Consider the following 22,954-nt stretch of genomic DNA (forward strand, 5'->3'; position numbering starts at 1 on the left):
ATCCTCGTGACATTCTGGAGACATTTACTGACTATTTTGAGGCCCTGTACGCCCCGCTACCGGATAGTGACTCTGTGCACGCGGATGCCCTCCTGGAGGGAGTTGACTTGCCATCCTTGTCGGCGGAGGATAGCGCCCTCATGGATGCTCCGATAACAACTTTAGAGGTGGCAAGAGCCATTGCGGCCTTCCCACCACATAAGGCCCCGGGTCCTGACGGTTTCCCTGCTGACTTTTACAAACAATATTCCGAACATTTAGCGCCTAGACTTAGCTCTCTGTTGCAGCACTGTTTGGAGGTGGAGGAACTTCCTCCCTCCATGATGGATGCCTATATGGTGCTGCTTCAGAAACCGGGTAAGGACCCCCTGGACTGCTCCTTGTATCGCCCTATCGCCCTTTTAAATATGGACCTTAAAATCCTGACGAAGGTCCTGGCCACTCGTTTGGCTGGGGTTATTCACTCATTGATAGACCCGGATCAAACGGGCTTTATGCCGGGTAAATCTGTGGACACTAACATTTGGCGATTGTTCACCCATCTTCAAATTCCTGGGGAGGTGTCGGGGCAGCGGGTGGTGGTCTCAATCGACTTTGAGAAGGCCTTTGATTCGGTCGACTGGGCCTTTATGCACAAGACGCTGGATCGTATGGGGTTCGGACCCAAATTCAAGACCTGGATCCGACTCCTTTACGCAAGCCCTAGAACAGCCATACGATTGGGCTATCTCACTTCTCCATATTTCCGGGTGGGGAGGGGGACGAGGCAGGGGTGTCCCCTTTCCCCATTCCTGTTTGCCCTTACCCTTGAACCCATCGCGACCGCACTGCGCAGCTCCCCGGCCGTGGGGTCGATTAAAGTCGGCTCTATTAAAGAATGTCTGGCGTTATATGCCGATGACATGCTGTTGTTCCTGGAGGATCCGGGTCCCTCCTTGAGAGCGGCCCTGTCCATCCTGAATGATTTTGGCAGGTGCTCAGGGCTTCGCGTTAACTGGAGTAAGTCCTCCATTTTGCCTCTCGATGACGGTGCTCGACCTGCTGCGGCCGGGGACCTGCCTCTTCGCTGGGTGGATAGCTTCACCTACTTGGGGATCAAGATAACTAGGCGTCCCCAGGATTATTTCTCGTTGAATCTGGCTCCTCTATTGCCTAAACTCCAACAAAATATCCAAGCTTGGAAGCGTCTACAACTTTCCTTATTAGGTCGTATTAGTGTCCTTAAGATGAAATTTCTGCCTGTAGTCTTATATTTCCTCCGCAATTCTCCGCTATGGGTACCACTGACCTTTTTCCGGAAGTTGGACAGCCTCGTCTGTTCATTCCTCTGGTCGCCCGGGGTTCCCAGGATTGGCCTTCGGGCCCTCCAGGAACCGTGGGGTAATGGAGGCCTGGCACTGCCCGATTGGCGCAAGTATTATTTGGCAGGACAGATGGTGTTTGCGCGGCGCTGGCTGCGGGCGGACGGGGAGGATTCGGCAACAATCTTAGAGGCGGCCCACCTGGGCTCCTTCGAAACCCTTAGGTTGGCGCTGTTTAGGGGTCTGGGCTCAGATCTCCCTTTAACGCTCTCCATGAGGGCGACTGTTAGGGCTTGGGCCCAGTCATTGAAATTGACATGCCCCAGTTATGTTGGATCCTCCCCTTCCGAGCCGTTGTGGATGAACCCTACCTTTCCCCATTTTCGTCACTTACCTGATTTGATGTTGTGGGCGACACGGGGTATAAAAACCTTGGGTGATATAACAGCGGCGGGGGCTCTCTTGCCGTTTGACCGTTTGCGGGAGAAATTCGACCTGCCTAGTGGCTTTATATTCAGATACCTCCAATTGCGTCATGCCTTTCAGGCCCAATTTGCCTCATCCTCTGTAGAGCTGTCTCCTTCGGACTTAGAATGCGTATTGACCTGTGATACCACACTCAAAACTCTCTCCACTGTGTACAAGGATATGTTCCGACTTACACCCCCTGGCATAGTTAGATGTAGGGAAAAATGGACGGCTGAGGTGCCGGACCTACAGGGGGAGGACTGGGATGATGTATGGACGGAGCCTTTCAAATATTTAGTGGCTGCTAGGGACAAGCTGATTCAATTTAAATTCCTCCACAGGATTTACTATACTCCGGCCCGTCTAGCCAGAATCTTCCCGACTTCGTCTGCGGAGTGTTGGCGTTGTTCCGCTTCCCCCGCAGATGCAACTCACATTTTTTGGGGCTGTGGCCAAATTCAGCAGTTTTGGACTGCAGTGACGTCCTGTCTCGCCGAGGTGCTGCTGACTCCGATTCCGCGAACCCAGCGAGTCTGTTTGCTGGGTTTGGTGGAGGAGGTGGTCCCCTCGGTGGCACACAGGACTTTGCTGAGCGTTCTTCTATTCTATGCCAAAAAGGCTATTTTACTACATTGGAAGAAGGTTTCCCCGCCATCCTTACTGTTCTGGAAAGGCCTAGTGAATGCAATGCTACCCCTCTACAAAGCCACCTATGTCTCACGAGGTTGCCCGAAAAAATTTGACAAGGTTTGGAGGGCGTGGGTGGATTCCTCAGACACTGTGGGCTGAACGGCATATTGTGTAACTGTTATGAAGCTGGTGGATTGAACGCTCTATAGAAGTGTACTTATGCTATCTTGTCTTCTAGCTTTGTAGTCCTGCAAGAACAGCCAGATACTGGGTCTCTTTAATGTTGAATTGACATGTTTTGATCCCGGGTAGGGGGGAGATATGGTGTGTTTATGAGAAGGGACCGAAGGTTGTTTACTCCGGAGGCCGGTGGTAGGTCGTGCTGTCCTTGGACGGTGGCCTGCGCTGACCCCCTGACCTCGTCGCTCCTGGTCTTCTCAGGGTGCTGGTGGTCGTTTTGGGGTGGGTGGGGGGGGGGGGGGGTTGTTGTTGGGTTATTGTCTGCCTTTTTTGGCTGCTGTGTATGTCTGTTTGTGTTACTCTGTTCTTTCTTTAAAAATCAATAAAAAGAATTTTTCAAAAAATATATGGCGGGGCATAGGGGAGATCCACCCTGTGTCCACTCCATCCCCTATGCTTCACAATACATGCTCTTTTTTTAGCGGAGGTGGTGAAATTAACCTCCTAAAGCGCTGCAATCTTTGATTTACGTATATATGCGGAGAGCAATAGCTGTTGCTGTCAGAATAAACGAATCAGTGCTGCAGCTGATGAGCGTACCTGCACAGCAAACAATGGTTAACAATAAAACACAGTAACAAAACATAATATAATAGTATACAGTGCAGTAAAAAACAGTAAAATGGTGGTATCAGCAAAGTAAACTATGGTTAACAATGAAAAACAGTAACAGTAAAACATTACGGTATAGCAACACATGATAAAGTACAGTAAAGTAAACAGTAAGAACAGAAAATGAACTCAAAAACAACTATTTTTGGCAACTTTTTAAAAAGTAAATGTTCCAGGCTAGGTTCTGTCAAAATGAGACAGCCATCTAACAGAGTATGGGAGCTACAGAAGTGGTGGGTCCCGATCAGGATTTGCAATCGCATCAGGGAGGGAACTATGGGCTATACGGGCCTGTCTTTGAATTCTCGGTGGCTGCGGGGACACGACTTGTGCTAGCCACTGCACCAGCTTGAGATGCACTTCTGGGACTCGCCACGTCACCAAGTGTTACTGCAGTGCTGGTTTGACTAAAACCAGGATGTACTAGGCTGCTGGTGCTTGCCAGTTCATCAGGAGGTTGAGCGGCACTAGTACCGACACAGCTGCATCCAGAACCCTTGCGACTGTTGCACCTCAGCAACAGAAGAACGGGGTCAGGTACGCCGCTGCTCTCTACAGGTTCGAGTACTGAGGCTTCCCCATCGCTCTCATCTGTCATGCTCAGCATCCTGTAGGCCTCTTCACTAATGTACCTCTGTTTAGACATTTTGGCCAATAAATTTATAGGTACCTAGTGTGGCTCACAGGTAAAAAAAAGCACCTGGTTGTCAAGGACTGTCCGAACCGCTACGAAAAAAATGTAACTACTAGTGCTAGCAGAGATCAGGCCTGACTCTGCTAGCACTGCGGTTTAATGTGCCGTGTATTGGAAGTGACAGTAATCTGCTGATACTGCACTTCTTGGGGGATGGGCTAAACGCAGGTGCTGGCAGGTGTCAAGGCTGATCCTGCTAACGCTGTGTTTTGGGAACACTATACTAAACTATTGGGGACGCTAATATATTTCTGATCAAAGCTATTGATCCGTTCAGACACTTTACTAGTAATGGAGGTGTTAGAGTGTGTCACTGGCAAAGGGTTAAAATTACTAAATATGCGGCAGGCAATCTGACGCGGTCCTGGATTGATGCCAACGCTAACTGATATCACCTGTGACACTAATACAGTGATCAGAAAAAAAAAAAAAGAACTGTACATTATAATAGGGACACACTGACAGGGCAATAAAGGGGTTAAATCTTTATAAGGGGATATATGGCAGGTAATCTAAACCTATTTGGGACTGCCACTAAACTACCACTACCACTCGCGCCCCCCCCTACCCCCAATGCGCGACCGACATGTCGGTTTTCGCAGCCGAGCCACCTTGCCACAGTAAAACTGCGGCGGGTGGTCGGCAACTGGTTAAAAACACAGCCACCAACTCCCAGCATACAAGACAAATGACTCCTGCCTTACAATCATAGGCTGGCTGTTGGTAGAATATTCTGGACTCTTTTTTGTCAATTTTTATTTTCATTGTTGCCATTACAAGTGAGCTCATATATGGCTTTGCAGGTGAGGCTGGCTAAACAGGGAGGGAATTGCTAGAGTTTCTGGCTTGCATATAGTTTGCCCACAAAAAAAGCCCCAATTTTATATGTGATCAGCTAGTAGAAGATAGGATTTCACTGTCACACTGCAGCACACGTTGCAGAAGCTCACTTTGTGGACCCCTAGACTACAGCACATACTGTAGGTCAAAGTCACATGGCCTGGGTGCTCTATTAGGCTTCTGCCTCAATCCGAAGCTGACTGAAGTAGGACAGCTGCAGTGACAGTAAAGCCAGCCATAGATGGATCGAGACTTCGCCAGCTCAGCAGGAATCAGCCAAGATTCAATCCATCTATGGGAGGGCTGGTTGTACCAAAGTAGATACATCCATCGACTTTAAGTACAACCAACCTGTTGGATTTTTTTTGCAGGTGAATACTACTGGTGACTAGAACTGTCTGCAGTAATTATTGTGTCACTGCAGGTGGGATTTTTTTTCCCTCCTTTGGTTGCAGGAAAGAAAATTGCTCAATTCCCCCATCAACACAGTCAGTGTTGATGGGGGAATTGAGCCATTTCCTGCAACCCGTGGTTACAGGAAAGAAAGGGGGAAAAAAAAAAAAAAAAGAAGATCTATGGTTTGCCTTAGTCTTACAATTACAGCTACTACTTCATCTAGCATTGAGTTACAGTGCAGGCCACAACATGTTTCTATTGTTTTACTGACCCCTGGCTGGATAAATGCCACACCTGGGACATCTGCAGACACAAAATTTTACTATAGTAAGATTAGCAGGGGTGGCTGTAAAGCTGGGCATGAAGGATTTGAATCTCGGCCGGTCCAGCAAGGACCGAGTTTCGAACCATGTATGGGCAGGCTGAACGTACCCAAGATCAATCAATCAACTTAGGTACAACCAGCCTGTCCGATTATACATGCGATTATTGCAATTTTAGCCGCTAGCAGTAATCACTGTAATCTCTCGGCAGGGGTGGCTTCCTCTGTCCGGAAAACACAATGGCTCCACGGGAGGGGTTCCCCCATTCTTAACACTGACTTTAGTTACAGGAAAGAAAATCTGCTACTGTATGGCCAGCTTAAGGCTACTCTTATTACTGTTCATTCAGCAAGCTAAGAGGGGGAGGGGAAAAAAAATAAAAAAAGGAAGAGGCCAGTAACCAACCAGTGGGCAAAAGTTTTGAGGACACCTAGCCTTGCTTTTGTCAATAACCAGCAGCAAGTACAGAGTTTCCTTTCTTTTAAGCCACAGATAAGTGCAGTTAGTTGCAAAGAGCTGGCATGCAACCATTTCTAAAAACAACCTACACAGGCAAAAAAAAAAAAACTGCAATTGCTATAGAGTCCCGACAGCTGACCCTATAGGTCACAGGTGTCAAACACAAGGCCCGCGGGCCAAATGCGGCCATCCAGGCCATTTAATTTGGCCCTCGCACCTCTCCTGCGGCTGCGCATCTTCTTCCTGGCAGTAGCATAAGGTAAAGGGGTGCATTGTGATGTAAGAAAGGGTGGGTGACTCTTGACTTATGATGGTGAGGGGCTCTTGACATCTCATGTAAGGGGGCGTAGGGTGCTCTGGACATATAATCTTACAGATCTAACCGGCCCTTTGAGGGCAACCATAATGCTGATGCAGCCCGCGATGAAATTTGAGTTGGACACCGCTGCTATAGGTCCTAAAATAAAAACAAACCTTATCCATGCTGAACAGAGCTTGATATTGTGGAACAACAGCATTTCTGGGTTCTGTAAGAATGCGCACGAGGGTCTCCTCGTCAAGGCTATGAAGTGGTACCACTACGGGAAGACGTCCCACAAACTCCGGGATCATGCCAAACTCTATAAGGTCCCTGGCCTCTACATGTCGTAATAATCGGTCTTTCTCCTCGATGTCCTGCACGGCGTTAGATTCTGCGCTGGCATTCGCTTGGTCAGCTGCTGCTGCCGCTCGCCGTCCTTTACCCAAGTTAGAGGGGATGCCAAATCCCAGATACTGAAGTGAGAGAAGAAACAAGGAGATTAGATCTTGATGTACACAGCAAAGATTGTGAAATGCTATTTAAGGATGCATTATATAATCTGCACGCAAAGGACAAACCAGTAAATACACCAAGCCCATCATACAAAAACTGCTATATGCGAGGTTGATGTACAAGATAAAATATTGAATGCCAATCACAGACATTTGTTCCTCAGCCAGTCTCCTTTATGCTTAAAGCATTCCAGGCACAATAGATTTTTATGTAGTTACATGTAAATGTGTATATACCATATCTGGCCGATGTTTCCCAGAAGCTGGAAATCATCACTACTCCAGTGATTTCCACTTGCTCCTGGGTCCTGTGCTGAGTGGTTGGCCTGATGCATTGTGGACACCGGAGGTTGGCTACTCGGAACGGGAGCCCTTCAGAGAATACTTTGCATTTTATGAATGAAAGCAAAACTGTTTGATTGGACAAGGTGGAGCGTGAGGTCCACCTTGTGTAAATCGGAAAAAACTTGCATTAATTTAGCCACTCAGCATCAGAGCTGGAAGCAAGAGGAAATCAGAAGTAGAGGTATCTATACAGGGATTTCTACATTCCAGGGGCATCGGCCAGGTAGTACATATACATAGTTACATTGGTCCAAGGTAGACCACTGTAGCTATGTAAAAATCTACTACAGCTGGAATTCTTTAAACCAAAAGTTCATTTTTGTTTTGTAATTTTGCACTCATAAAAGCCGCTTGATCACTTGTACCTACAGGTAAAGCTTATAATAATCAAGCTCACCTGTAGATACAGTGAAATACTCCCAAATGTGCACAGTTTAGGTCGATATTCACATCTGTAGCAGCCGGTAATGTCACCAAGACGTGTGCACTGTACTCTCAATGGAGGCCACACTCGAGTGTGCCGCCCAGTCAGAACTGTGCCGTGATCATGGCTTCTGTGTGCAAGCGCAGTAGTGACATTGCGGCTGGGACATTCAAACAGCTGGAGACCGTGAACCCAGAAGACAACATGTCAGCAGTGACCGCACCGCCGGAGGGATCACTTTTATAGTCAAGTGATATGCAAATTTTTTTTTTTTTAAACTGCTTTAAGACTTAATTTCACTCAAAAGTGGAAGTTTTCCTTGTTTGCCCCCACCTCTAATATTTGGCACTTGGTTTTTCTGGGGAGGAGAGAGTACCTGGTTTAGACAGGTACCTGTTCCCACTTCCACCTAGATCGCCTAGGCAATTCCCCCTTCATCCGTAGACTTCTGGGACACATTACAGGTTCCAGAAGACTGGAGACCATTTATAAGAGGGAGAGAGAATAAAGCTCCTCTTTAGAGACTTGGTCTGGTTTTTTTTTTTTTTTTTTTTTATTGCTCATGGTGTGCCCCTGTTGAGAGAATTCACTTCATTCCTTATACATATCAAGATGTCAGATTCAGGAAAAAAACAAACACACACAATCATGTTTTAGGTTACCAGTCCTTTAAGTGATTGTAAAGTCTCTTTTTTTTTTATTAAATAAAAAACCTGTTATACTTACCTCCTCTGTGCAGTTGGTTTAGCACAGAGCAGCCCGGATCCTCCTGTTCTCAGGTCCCTTGTTCCAGCTCCTGGCTCCTCCCTCCTATTGAGTGCCCCTTACAGCAAGCAGCTTGCTATGGGGGCACCCGAGCCACAGCTCCAAGTCTCCATTCAGCCCCACCCCCTCCCCCAATTGATTCACTGACTATCTCAGCCAATCAGGAGAGTCCCAGACATCGCTGGACAGAGGGGGCACAAGGGTGCTGGGGAGGCTGCTGCACACAGATGACTTTTTATCTTATTGCAAAGAATGTATTAAGATAAAAAAGCTCAAGCTGCAGCTGCTGCTCAATCTGCTTACTGATGAACGGTTTTACAAAGTTAAAATTAAAAATAACCTCAACTGTTTAAAGAATAATACAAACATCTGATTCAATCAACTACAACTTAACTCATGGGAAGCAGAGAACTCTATTCACATCAGAACTGGTAGGGAGAAAAAAAAAAAAAACAACTCCCATAACATCAGTGAATTCAGGGGACGACACTGTAGTCAGCGTCTCCGACATGAAAAATGCTGACAGCAGGGCTATGGCCAGCATTATGTAAACACTGTGGAAAATGACTGACCTCTGCTAAAGGTATGTGAACTTGAAAAAAAAAAAAAAAACAATGCCAATTCAAGTTTGCCTGCTTCTTAGAGTGTGAAAAAAAACCAACATCAGTAGCAACTGTGTCCCTGTTGCCCTTTCACGTGCACCTTACTGTAAAATTCAGTTATAGATTGCAGTGGTTGCCACTTGTTCGTACAATCGGTAGCAACTGCCTGAGAAAAAGCTGCAAGTATCATAAAACAATTCTTGTATTCCATTACTTCTAACTACACCCTCAGTCTACAGGCTTAATGTGTGATACATACACCATACACTAGCTGAGCCATGTTCCGTGTGTCATTGGGCAACACAGAGCGTGGCTCGGGATTAAGCCCTCACTCGTGTGAGCCTGAACACCAGCAGGGGTCCAAGAAGAGGAGAATCTGGGCTGCTCTGTGCTCAACCACTGCACAGAGCAGGTAAGTATGACAGGTTTAAAGAAAAAAAAAATACATACATAGAGATCGATCGATTATTGGCAACACCGATATATCGGGGGCCGATATGTACTTTTCCAGATATATCGGAATCGGCCCCTGAGGTTACCGATATTTAGGGAAAGTGCTTGTACCGGAGTAATGCCTGCAGCTAGAGGCATCACCCCGGTACCGGCGTCCATAGCCGACGGTCGCCTGACTTGTAATGACACCGATGGGGCTGAGAAGCCGCTCGGCTGTCATTACAAGGAGCGGGAGGGGACGTCCCCCCGCGGCTCGCCCGGGTCTCCCATCCCCCCGGGAGACCCGGGCATACTACCTCCACCGCCGAAGAGAAGACCCGGGTCTCCATGTAAAAAAACAGGAAGTGATGTCATGACATTTCCGGGTACTTGGCGCCGAATTAAAAAAAATGACAGCATTCAAAACCGCCAACTTGGCGTTTTGAATGCTTTTCAGTGCCGAGGAGGGGTTTGGGGTCTTTTAGAGCCCGAACTCCCTTCAGAAGGAGAACCTAAAAAATAAAAAAATAATAATAATTTTAAAGTCCGAAAACATCAGCCGATATTCCGATATCCAATGACCAAAATATCGGTATTAAAAAAAAAAACAAAAACACGATATCGTTCGATCACACTATATATATATATATATATATATATATATATATATATATATATATATATATATATATATATATATATATATATATATATATATATATATATATATATATATATATATACACACACACATACATACATATACACACACACACACACACACACACGTGTGTAAAAAAAAAAAAAAAAGCCATTCACAACTCTGCCCCGAGCCAACATCACCAATCTTGTCTCCAAATATTACCCAAACCGTCGTCTCCGCTCTTTACAAGACCTCCTGTTCTCAAGCTCCCTTGTTTCCTCCTCCCACGCTCGCCTCCAGGACTTCCCCAAAGCCTCTACCATCCTCTGGAACTCTCTACCTCAGTCTGTCTGCCTTCAGGCAATCCCTGAAAACACATCTCTTCAGGAAAGCTATTACTCCTCCAGCTAATCTTTTACCACTTCCATCAGCTCATTCTCCACAGTCACATTGTTTTGTACCACCTGCCCCTCCCTATTCGATTGTAAGCTCTCCTGAGCAGGGCTCTCTTAAGGAGCTTGAATTTTAATTTATACCGCAACCGTATATAGTCTCCCTTTTATATTGCAAAGTAAACTGTTGCCGCTTATATATATATATATATATATATATATATATATATATATATATATATATATATATATATATATATATATATATATATATATACATACATACATATACATATACACACACACACACATATACACACCAATGAGACAACACTGATGATCAGTGCCCTGATTATCAGTGTACATGTCCCCTGTGTTGACTGCCTCTTATCGGCCCAATAAAACAGTGACTCCTGTTTACACTGACCAGCTGTGATTGGACACAGATCACTGCGGATGCACAACGCAGGGCGATCACAGGATGTCGTCAATAGACTCCCTCCTGAAAATGTGCGACTGCGCTGTAGAGGTCAAAGTAGAACTATGAACAAACCCCCCAATTTTGGATAGCGTAAGGGAGGGTTATAATCCTGGTCAGATTTTTTGCCATCTGTATACCATTGCAGAGATTTCCCTTCACTTGCTGTCCCATAACCAAAACAGGAAGGAAAATTAAATCCTTGCAAAGGGAAACCCTTGGGGCCCCCCCCATGAGTCACCAAAAATATTGTCCCCATTGGAAGATTTCCCCTCTATTACTTTTCTGGGGACAACACAAAATTTGGGATTTACTTTCAATAATGTTAAATCATAAAAAAAAAAAAAAAAAAAAAAAGACAACACGGCAAGCCACAGTGCTTCTGCAACATATTACATAAAATAGTAAGGTCATGCAAATTAACATTTTAAGTTATGACCAAACCTTTTCATTCTTCCTCCTACTAATTATCCTGTCCAAGCCATTAAAGGCTCCAGAAGATACAAAGAGAATGTTTGTTGTATCCACTTGTACTGTTTCACCTCGCAGCTTTCTTGAATTTTTTTCAGGGACGTTCACAATAGTTCCTTCCAGCAGTTTTAGCAAGCCCTGCAAGAAAACAGGCAACGTTTCATTCACATACAAAGAGTTTTCTACGGCAATATTATTTGCTAGAAGTAGAGCTGTTCATTCTTCCACATGCGCTACACAGGAAATAGTTGCAGTGTCTTACCTGCTGCACACCTTCTCCCCCTACATCTCTCAGCTGGTGAATGCCAGGAACACTACCAATTTTGTCAACTTCGTCTAAAAAGACAATACCTGAGAAGAAATTTGAAAAAATTAATCCAGAATATTTTCTTTCCTGTAAAAAACATTTTTTGCTTTGGTTTTATTCCATCGTTTCTATACAATACATACACTAATTTATATATATATTTGATACAATACAAACTGGTCTTCCCAGGTCAGAAAAGAACTCCATACAAAAACGAAAGCAAAAAAAAAAAAAAAAAAAAAAAAAAGTGCAGTACCCTTTATCAAACCATGACTTAAGTATCATGTTTTCCTGAAAATAAACACACACAATCTCACAAATGAGTACACCCCTCACATTTTTGTAAATATTTTATTATATATTTTTATGTGACACTGAAGAAATGACACTTTGCTACAATGTAAAGTAGTGAGTGTACAGCTTGTATAACAGTGTACATTTGCTGTCCCCTCAAAATAACTCAACACAGCCATTAATGTCTAAACCGCTGGCAACAAAAGTGAGTACACCCCTAGATAAAAAAGTTAAAATTGGGCCCAATTAGCCATTTTCCCTCCCCGGTGTCATGTGACTTGTTAGTGTTACAAGGTCTCAGGTGTGAATGGGGAGCAGGTGTGTTAAATTTGGTGTTATCGCTCTCACTCTCTCATACTGGTCACTGGAAGTTCAACATGGCACCTCATGGCAAAGAACTCTGAGGATCTGAAAAAAGAATTGTTGCTCTACATAAAAATGGCCTAGGCTAAGAAGATTGCCAAGAGCCTGAAACTGAGCTGCAGCATGGTGGCCAAGACCATACAGTGGTTTAACAGGACAGGTTCCACTCAGAACAGGCCTCGCCATAGTCGACCAAAGAAGTTGAGTGCACGTGCTCAGCGTCATATCCAGAGGTTGTCTTTAGGAAATAGACGTATGAGTGCTGCCAGCATTGCTTCAAAGGTTGAAGAGGTGAGGGGTCAGCCTCTCAGTGCTCAGACCATACGCCACACACTGCATCAAATTGGTCTGCATGGCTGTCATCCCAGAAGGAAGCCTCTTCTAAAGATGATGCACAAGAAAGCCCACAAACAGTTTGCTGAAGACAAGCAGACTAAGGACATGGATTACTGGAACCATGTCCTGTGGTCCGGAGAGACCAAGATAAACTTATTTGGTTCAGATGGTGTCAAGCGTGTGTGGCGGCAACCAGGTGAGGAGTACAAAGACAAGTGTGTCTTGGCAACAGTCAAGCATGGTGGTGGGAGTGTCATGGTCTGGGGCTGCATGAGTGCTGTCGGCACTGAGGAGCTACAGTTCATTGAGGGAACCATGAATGCCAACATGTACTGTGACATACTGGAGACTGGGCCGCAGTGCAGTATTCCAACAGGATAATGACCTCAAGCACACCTCCAAGACGACCACTGCCTTGCTAAAGAAGCTGAGGGTAAAGGTGATGGACTGGCCAAGCATGTCTCCAGACCTAAACCCTATTGCGCATCTTTGGGGTATCCGCAAACGGAAGGTGGAGGAGCGCAAGGTCTCTAATATCCACCAGCTCTGTGATGTCATCATGGAGGAGTGGAAGAGGACTCCAGTGGCAACCTGTGAAGCTCTGGTGAACTCCATGCCCAAGAGGGTTAAGGCAGTGCTGGAAAATAATGGTGGCCACACAAAATATTGACACTTTGGGCCAAATTAAGACATTTCCCTTAGGGGTCTACTCACTTTTGTTTAGACATTAATGGCTGAGTGTGGAGTTAATTTTGAGGGGACAGCACATTTACACTGTTATACAAGCTGCTTTACATTGTAGCAAAGTGCCATTTCTTCAGTGTTGTCACATGAAAAGATATAAAAATATTTACAAAAATGTGAGGGGTGTACTCACTTTTATGATAGACACAGACATCCTCAGAGACACAGATATATATAATATATATATATATATATATATATATATATATATATATATATATATATATATATATATATATATATATATATATATATATATATATATATATATATATATATAGATAGGAGGTTGAGCAACCCTCACCCACCCCCCACACACACCTGTACTCTTATCAGTGTCCACCATCAAGTGGATATAGGAGGAGTCCCCTGTAGTGCATTTGCACATCTTTCCCAGCAAGGAGTATTATCTCCAAGGGTTAGAAAGGCTGGATTCATCTCTCTTTCATGGATAGTGTAGGACCCACTGATAATGGGGTACTTTGACGCAGTGGTGGGCTTGAGCACTATATGGCCATATGGTGGGACCAAATCCCCATTTTTATTTATGGATTGTCTTGAAAATTTGGTAATAATTTCTTTTGCATGTGTGCGCTATTCTTTTTTAATATATATATATATATATATATATATATATATATATATATATATATATATATATATATATATATATATATATAATATAAAATATACACACACTTTTTTGGGGGGTTATAACCACTTTAACATAGTCATTGTACATACCATAAATAAATAAGACATCCCCTGAAAATAAGCCCTAGTGTGTTTTTGTAATCAAAATAAGACCTAATCTTATATTCGGGAAAACAAAGAAGGTAATGGAAATCTATACATAAAAAAAAAAAAAAAAACACAAACTGTACAGCCATGACCAATGTTAAATAAAGCCCTTGTTATAGGGGTAGGCTATTTAAATACCACTGGGAGCCTGGCAGAAAAACTCCCAGGAGGTGGCATCATCCCATCCTGTCCCGTTGCTAGGATGTTGCCAAGATACTCCCAGTTGATCTTCACATGCACTCAAATATATAAAAGTAGGGAAGCATATAACCAATATTAGACCACTCCATGTAAAGGTTCTAAAAATATCAATCGCTATCTGAAATGTTCAGTTGTAAAATAAACCCAACAGACCTTGCTGAGCTTTATCCACATTGTAATTTGCATCCTGCAGTAGTTTGGCAACCACAGACTCAATGTCCTCTCCTACATATCCAGCTTGTGTCAGAGTGGTACAGTCACAAATAGCAAAGGGGACATCCAAGCATTTTGCTAAAGTTTGTGCAAGAAGAGTTTTACCTGTGAGAAAAAAAAACAATAGCATGAGGGTAAAAAACAAACAAAATTAGGTGGTTACAAAAACGCAAACCCACACACCAAGTTACATCATGAACATATCCACGTTTCCTGTTTGGAATCTGAAAAAGCAGGCTTGCTTCTGTCAAGACACCTTTGATAAATCACCATCCCTACTGAGCTTAACCACTTAAGCCCCGGAGGATTTGGCTGCTCAAAGACCAAAGCCCTTTTTTCAACTTGGCACTGCGCGACTTAAACTGACAATTGCGTGGTCATGCAATGCTGTACCCAAACAAAATTTACGTCCTTTTTTTCCCACAAACAGAGCTTTCTTTTGGTGGTATTTGATCACCTCTGCGCTTTTTATTTTTTTGCGACATTAATAAAAAAAAAAAAAGAGCGAAAATTTTGAGAAATAAAAATGACATTTTCAACTTTGTCTTTTAAAAAATATCCAATACACTCAATTTATGTCATATTTTGGCCAAAATGTATTTAGCTACATGTCTGACAAAAAAAAATCTCAATGAGCGTATTTTTATTGGTTTGCGCAAAAGTTATAGCGCCTACAAACTATGGTGTAAATACTGGAATTTACGCAGCTTTAATTTCTGACTGCCTATCTCATTTCATGAAGTGCTAAAATAACAGGATAGTACAACCCCCCCCCAAATTACCACTTTTTAGAAAGTAGACATCCTAAGGAATGTCCTGAGAGGCATGTTGAGCTCATTGAATATTTCATTTTTTTTGTCACAGGTGTTTGAAAAAGGACTAAAAAAAAAATTTTTTTTTTTTTTTTTTTTTTTTTTACACACAAAGTTGTCATTGAAATGATATATTGCTCACACATGCCATGGGTATATGTGTAATTACACCCCAAAATATATTCTGCTGCTTCTCCTGAGTACAGGGATACCACATATGTGAGACTTTTTGGGAGCCTAGCTGTGTACGGGACCCCGAAAACCAATCCCCACCATCAGAATTTCAGAGGGCCTACATTTTTCATTGCATTTGCTCACTACCTATAACGGTTTAGGAGGTCCTGAAATGTCAAGATACCACAAAACCCCCCCAAATGACCCCATTTTGGAAAGTAGACACCCAAGCTGTTGAGAGGCATGGTGAGTCCATGGAATATTTTATATTTTGCCACAAGTTCCGGGAAATTTTTTTTTTTTTACACAAAGTTGGCACTAAATGATAAATTGCTCACACATGCCATGGGCATATGTGAAATGACACCCCAAATACATTCTGCTGCTTCTCCTGAGTACAGGGATACCCCATGTGTGAGACTTTTTGCAGTCTAGACTAGTACAGGACCCCGAAAATCAACCACCACTTTCAGGCTTTCCAAGGGCGTAAATTGTTGATTTCACTCCTGACTACCTATCACAGTTTCGGAGGCCATGAAATGCCAAGACAGCACAAACCCCCCAAAATGACCCCTTTTCGGAAAGTAGACACCCTAAGCTATTTGCAGATCTCACTTTTTGTCACAAAGTTTTGGAAATTGAAAAAAAAAAAAAAAAAAAGAAGAAGAAGAAGAGGAAAGAAAATGCATTTTCCAGTTTTTTCTTCATTTTCCAAAAAAAAATGAGAGCTGCAAAATACTCACCATGCCTCTCCGCAAATAGCTTGGAGTGTCTACTTTGCAAAATGGGGTCATGGGGGGGGGGGGGGGGGGTTGTGCCATCTTGGCATTTCATGGCCTTCAAAAGTGTGATTGATAGGCAGTAAGGAGTGAAATCAACAATTTACGCCCTTAGAAAGCCTGAAAGTGCAGATTGGTTTTCGGGGTCCTGTACGCGGCTAGACTGCCAAAAAGTCTCACACATGGGGTATCCCTGTACTCAGGAGAAGCAGCAGAATGTATTTTGGGGTGTCATTCCACATATACCCATGGCATGTGTGAGCAATATATCATTTACTGACAACTGTGTAAAAAAAATTAAAACAAAAAAAAAATAATAATTTTCCCGAAACTTGTGGCAAAATATAAAACTATTCCATGGACTCACCATGCCTCTCAGCTAATAGCTTGGAGTGTCTACTTTGCAAAATGGGGTCATTTGGGGGGGTTTTGTGCCATCTTGAAATTTCAGGGCCTCTGAAACTGACGGGTAGTGCGGAGGTAAAATACACAATTTACGCCATTAGAAAACCTGAAGATGGGGATTGATTTTCGGGGTCCCGTACACCGCTAGGTTCCCAAAAAGTCTCACATGTGGTATCCTTTTACTCAGGAGAAGCAGCAGAATGTATTTTGGGGTGTCATTTCACATATACCCATGGCATGCGTGAGCAATATATCATTTAGTGACAACTTTGTGTAAAAAACAAAAAAAAACAAAAATTGTCACCTTCCCAAAACTCAGGGCAAAATATAAAATACTCCATGGACTCAATATGCCTCTCAACAAATAGCTTTGGGTGTCTACTTTTCAAAAAGGGGTCATTTGGGGGGGGGGGGTTGTTTGCACTGTCCTGGCATTTTATGCTTAATCTTAGCCACGCATCACCCACTCTAACCACTTGAAAACAAAGCCTTTTCTGTGACTTTGTTTACATGAAAAAAATATATATTTTTTTTTACTAGAAAATTACTTTGAACCCCCAAACATTATATATTTCTTTAAACCAGAGGCCCTATAGAACAAAATGGTAGATGTTGCAAATTTCTTTGTCACACGGTATTTTCGCACAGATTTTCCAAACGCAATTTCTACAAAATAAATTTTTTTTTAATTTAATGCACTATATAATTCTAAATGGTTTGGTAAAATTTAAAAGATGATCTTATGCCGAGTACATAAGATACCAAACATGACATGCTTTAAAAATTGCACATGCCTGTGCAGCGGCAACAAACTACGTACATTTTTAAAAGCCTTTAAAAGTCTTTACAGGTTACCACTTTAGACTTACAGAGGAGGTCTACTGCAAGAATTACTGCCCTCGACCTGGCGTTGGCAGCGATACCTCACATGTATTGCTGCAATTGCGGTTTACATATGACACTAGACCAACGCTTGCCTTTGCGCGCAAAAACACTGAGTCGTGCTGTACCCTACACTAGTGTGTGGTAGCACTCAAAACATTCCCCGATGCAGAGACCAGGTTGGTCAGGACATCTGGGACAATAGCGGGTGTCACGCCTTATTCCGCGCCTGCGACAGACACGACATCTTCATTGGGTGGGGGTACTCGGGAGGACATGTGACAGTGCAGCGCTAACTTTAGATAATAAGAGCAGTAAATTAGATATGCATTATCAATGTATGACAAAACATGCAAATCATACAAAAAAGTCCATAAATGATTGCTAAAGTAATTCCCAAAGTGTAGTCCAGCAGAAAGAAGTTAGGTAACACCAGCATTCCCAGAAGAACAGTATACAGAAAAAAAGGGTGACTGGAAGACAGGAAATAACTTCACACCCTACGTGGTAGAAGGTAATCTCCTTACCAAATAACAATGGCCACTAAATTATGAGAGCGGTCTAAATGGGCAATCAAGCAATTAAGCCAATCAACCGTCCAAAAGACATGGGTGCATTAGGGAGGGACCAGTCAGCCAACTCCTGAGACACGGAAAGCAAAAAAGACAAAAAGCGCTCCCATAGTATAATAAAGATATACCATGATTAATTAAAATCAGGCTAAAAAGTTACTTCCTGGTTTCCATGCCTAGGCAAAAGATGTCATACAGCCCAAGAGTCTTCAGGAGAGGGGGTGGGGTTTTCTCAGCCAAGTACTGTTGTGGAAATGTTATTAATATTTGTGTGGACATTTTTTAGGATGTGTTTTTAGTTAAATTGCCATTATGTCTCCCAGTCTCGGTTTACCGGTAAATCGCTATGCACAGCTAATATGGCTTTAACTGGCATTGACGGAAGACCTGTAGTTGTGGAAACCTTCCATTAAATGGAGACTGCACACTACTTGCCTGATCATCCCGATCGGCGGGCGCTCTGAGCGGCTATGCGAACAAGCAAGTGCCGGTCTGGATCTATGGCAGTGCGAGGCGAACTCCACCGCACAAATGTATATCAGCCAGCCGGGGCCCCGGTATTCACTAATATAGATATGTTTGTGATGTGGAATTCTTATTTTGAGAACATCTGCCCTTTTGCTGAAATAATAGCTGGTAGCTTTCTCTTATGCTTGATCCGCATGATTGAAATACTGCTGCTATTGTCCTTTGCAGGTAAAGTTTCATTCACTGCAACAGCAGCATGATCAGTATCAAATATGGTTTTTATGAACTATATTACATAGGATTCACTCTAACATGTTATGATGGGAGTGCATGCATACATATTAGCAGGGCAATGTTCATGAGATACACGCTAGTTCCATTATATAGTGTTTGGTGGGCATTTTTCCTGCACGTGGGTTTAGTAATCGTGCATGGTCGCTCATGCACTCAACGGCGGGAAACTCAAGCACACGGCTCCGCTCGTGCATGAACATACACTCCCCTTTCTATTGATCCCTTGAATGTATACGTGTGTGATTGGTTGTGCGGTACAGTTGTCCCCTCCCACTTTAAACCCTCTTTTCCCGACTATAAATAAACCAGAGATCTGCTCTGAAGCAGAGACCCTCACAGTTGGCTTGATTTGACACAGCGTGCGTCTTGTTTCCTTCTTTGTCACCGATCGCTTGGATTTCTTTATACAAAAAGAGCTGTACATTGTACTTTTCTGTACAAGGGATTAATGGCGCAGTAATATCCACAAATGTGCTTTTCAGCGCGGTGAAGTTTTCAGCGCACCAAGAGAATTTCTATGCTCCAAACCCCATTATTTCCATCACAGCACACCCTCCCTCCTGCCTGCATGCCCAAGCCAAGGACAGATGGATTGTAGCAAGTAAATGCTACACGAATCTGCCCTTACTGAAGAAATGTTAGGGGGTATTTTTCAAAGTTCTCAGCAACATAAAGCATGGAGACAGAATGGAGGGGGGGGGGGCGTGTTTGCTTTGAATATTACAAATTAATTAGAAGGTGTTTTTGGTTTGTGATGCTCAGATGCAGTGTAGATCTGCTTTAATGTAAAAAACAAACCAGAACCCCAAAAATCACTTTGCTATCCTGAATAATGACAAAGATCATTGGAGGTAAAAGGACCATAAGCCCTGGAGCTATAAAATAATTGTATTTCAGGAAAATGTAGTTGTAACAGCAGTTCTATGTTCAGAAATACTTTGGTTCATTTTAAATTTGTAAATTTGTTGTGATTTCAACACTAATCAGGAGCTTTCTTACCAGAGCCTGTGGGGCCCAGAAGCAGGATATTGCTTTTCTCCAGCTTGATATCATCATGATTGGAGTCCAGCACGTCGCCTCCCCTCCTCTCCTGTGGCATCTGCTGGTTCACTTGTTGCTGCATGGAGGCTCCAAGAGCATTGCCATGTGGACTGATGCCAGCAATCTGCAGTAGTTCTGATGAAAGAAAATAGTGTAATAGAAAAGGAAATCTGTTTTAAATCTAAAACCCCACAATTTATTAATCAGGTTATAAAATATAACAGTGCACCAGCTACCAGGACTCCTAGCACCAAATACTAGTACAATTAAAAGGCCACATCCAGTAAATAAAGTGCATTTTGCTAATGATGGAGCAGTAAGTTTAACACGCCTCCTGTTGAAATCTTTCATTTATTAATAGATACTTTGAAGAATCTAACAGGAAGCACGCTACCCTTTGCCTCCAGATAAGAAGTAATTTTACAGCTAGGCTGAAGGAGCAAAGCATTTTTATTCTTGCAGCCAAAATGGGGTCATACCAAATTTCATATTTTTACATAGCATAATAATTTTTAAAAACCGTTGTTTACATGTGCTTTCCTAAATATCCAAGAAATATCGTACCTAGCTTCCCCTTCTATCTAAGATGAAGGAGGGGGCAGGGGGGAGGGGGGTGGTTTACCATAATTATGCTATCTGTACTATCATTGTAGATCTCAATATCAGCTGTAAACCAGACATTCACACTAAAGCCAGCCATAGATGGTTCAAATCTTTGCCGGTTCAGCAGGGACCAGACGAGATTTGAATGATCTATGGGCAGGCTTATTGTACCCAATTTGATTGTTGTAGGACTTCGGTACAACCAGCTAGTTGGCATTTTAAATGCGATAATTGCCAGTGGCTATAGCGGCTAGCAATAATCATGGTGTTCTCCTGGCATGGATTCCCCCGTCAACACTGACTGTTAACTTTCCTGTACACCGTGGCTGCAGGAAAGAAAATGGCATAGTCTATGGCCTGCCTAATGCTAGGTGCTGCAAGGAGTGTTGTGTGCGGGTACATCAGCCCATACATTTGAATAGGCTGCTGTGCCTCCTGAAATGCAGGGGCTAGGCCCCTGCTCCATTTTATGAAACCGCAAGTGCAGTGCAGTCAGTTTCCAAATGCAGGAAGCCATCTGTGGTTCCCCCACACGCATCTCCTGAGCAGAAGCATGTTTTTTCCTGTGCAGGTGGTTGCGGCTCCAGAAACAGGTGCAGTCCTGCAGCGGCAATAACCCACACAGGTGTGAACCTAGGCTAAGAAAAGGGTTAAAACAAACTCCAGGTATGATCTGTATTGTATAGTTCTATTGGTCCAGCTGGGCACAACACAAGTACTGTGTTTCCTCAAAAATGAGCCCTATTCTTAGAATATGGCCTAAGTCCTTGTAAAACCATGTACCGGTAATCCAAAAAATAAATAAAAAAATGTAAATCGGTTTTGTAAAAAGCATATGTGCAGTGTGTCTCCTTTTGTAACTGTCGAAAATACCTAATTTACAGCGCCTTTGGGCACTCACATGACCCGGCGGAGAACTTCTCCTCTTAGCTGAAGTCAGTGGGCCCTTCCCCCTCTGCATTTATCAGAGCAGGGCTGACGTCAGCAGGGGACTCAGCCCCTCCCACTGCAGGATTCAGGACATGGAAGAAGAGCGACGAGTCACGTGAGCGCCCAGCAACCTGGTTATAGTATTTTCCCACAATAAAATTGCAAAAAAGGAGGAGATTCGCTGGACATTATATAATTTTTACAAAATGGATTACATTATTTTACATGGACTTTAACCAAGGTTTATTTTTGGCATTACAGCAGGTCATAATGCTGACTCCAGGGCTGACAGGGGGAGTGAAGACAGGGGACAGAAACTTTTTAAAAAACATTGTTTTATTCCAGGTTTTTAGAACAGAGACTGGTAAATGACAGCACAAGCACTGTGCAGTCTTATGCTTCAAAGGATCAGATATAGATTTTATTTTTTTTTTCAGGGTTACAACCATTTTAAGATGTGTGTACCATAAATAAGACATCCCCTGAAAATAAGCCTGTATACCGTGTTTCCCCGAAAATAAGACCGGGTCTTATAATAATTTTAGCTACAAAAAACACTAGGGCTTATTTTCAGGGGATGTCTTATTTATTCATTTACACCTCTCTGTGTTCTAAAACACCTGGAATAAAGCAATTAAATGTTTTTTAAAAAAAAGTTCCTCTGTCTTCTCTCCCCCTATAAGCTCAGGAGTCAGCATTATGACATTCTGTAATCCCAAAAATAAACAATGGTTAACGTGTCGTAAAATTATGTATCGGTTTTGTAAAAAGATTATATAATGTGCAGTGTGTCTCCTTTTTGTAACTTTATTGTGGCAAATACCTTATTTACCGCACTGCTGGGCGCTCACGTGACCCGCCGAAGCTCTTCTTCCCCGCTCCGAGCACTGAAGAGGGAAAGACAGCTGACCCCAGCCGGGGGGAGAGAAGATATCCGGCGGGTCACGTGAGCGCCCAGCAGCGGGGTAAATAAGGTATTTGCCACAATAAAGTTACAAAAAGGAGACACACTGCACATTATATAATCTTTTTACAAAATAGATTACATGTTTTTACAACTTTAACTAGGGCTTATTTTCTGGGTAGGGCTTTTATTGCAGACATTCCCGAAAAATAACACTAGGTCTTATTTTCGGGTTAGGGCTTATTTTCAGGGAAACAGGGTATCAGTTATGGATATTTTTTTAACTGATTCATGACAAATGTTCCCATACATGTGTAATATCTCTCACCCACAGGTGGTTTAGTGAGTGAGCTTTGACCTCGTGTGTAAAGATGGCTGCCGCATATCCAATTGATCATTTGGTTTTGGGGGGAGTGTAAACATGTCTTGCTGACATTACTCACAAAACGACCTGTGAGTGGTCAAAAGGAAGGACCACATCCTGTGGGTGGTCTCTGGTATAC

The 22,954-nt window shown here is 43.2% G+C and overlaps 1 protein-coding gene across 2 annotated transcripts in view; it reads right to left on the bottom strand.

The window, feature by feature from the left end:
* Positions 1-22,954, bottom strand: part of CLPX (caseinolytic mitochondrial matrix peptidase chaperone subunit X) — an 89,073-nt gene that overhangs the window by 11,565 nt on the left and 54,554 nt on the right. For both annotated transcript variants that reach the window (XM_082255403.1, XM_082255402.1), the window contains 5 exons: positions 19,973-20,149; positions 14,528-14,692; positions 11,591-11,679; positions 11,302-11,466; positions 6,438-6,737 (listed from right to left, as the gene is read on the bottom strand). In XM_082255403.1, coding sequence (XP_082111529.1) covers positions 6,438-6,737; positions 11,302-11,466; positions 11,591-11,679; positions 14,528-14,692; positions 19,973-20,149 — 896 coding nt within the window. The remainder of the gene's footprint in view (positions 1-6,437; positions 6,738-11,301; positions 11,467-11,590; positions 11,680-14,527; positions 14,693-19,972; positions 20,150-22,954) is intronic.

This window comes from Pelophylax lessonae (assembly GCF_965119305.1).
Source record: "Pelophylax lessonae genome assembly, chromosome: 4".
Lineage (NCBI taxonomy): Eukaryota > Metazoa > Chordata > Amphibia > Anura > Ranidae > Pelophylax > Pelophylax lessonae.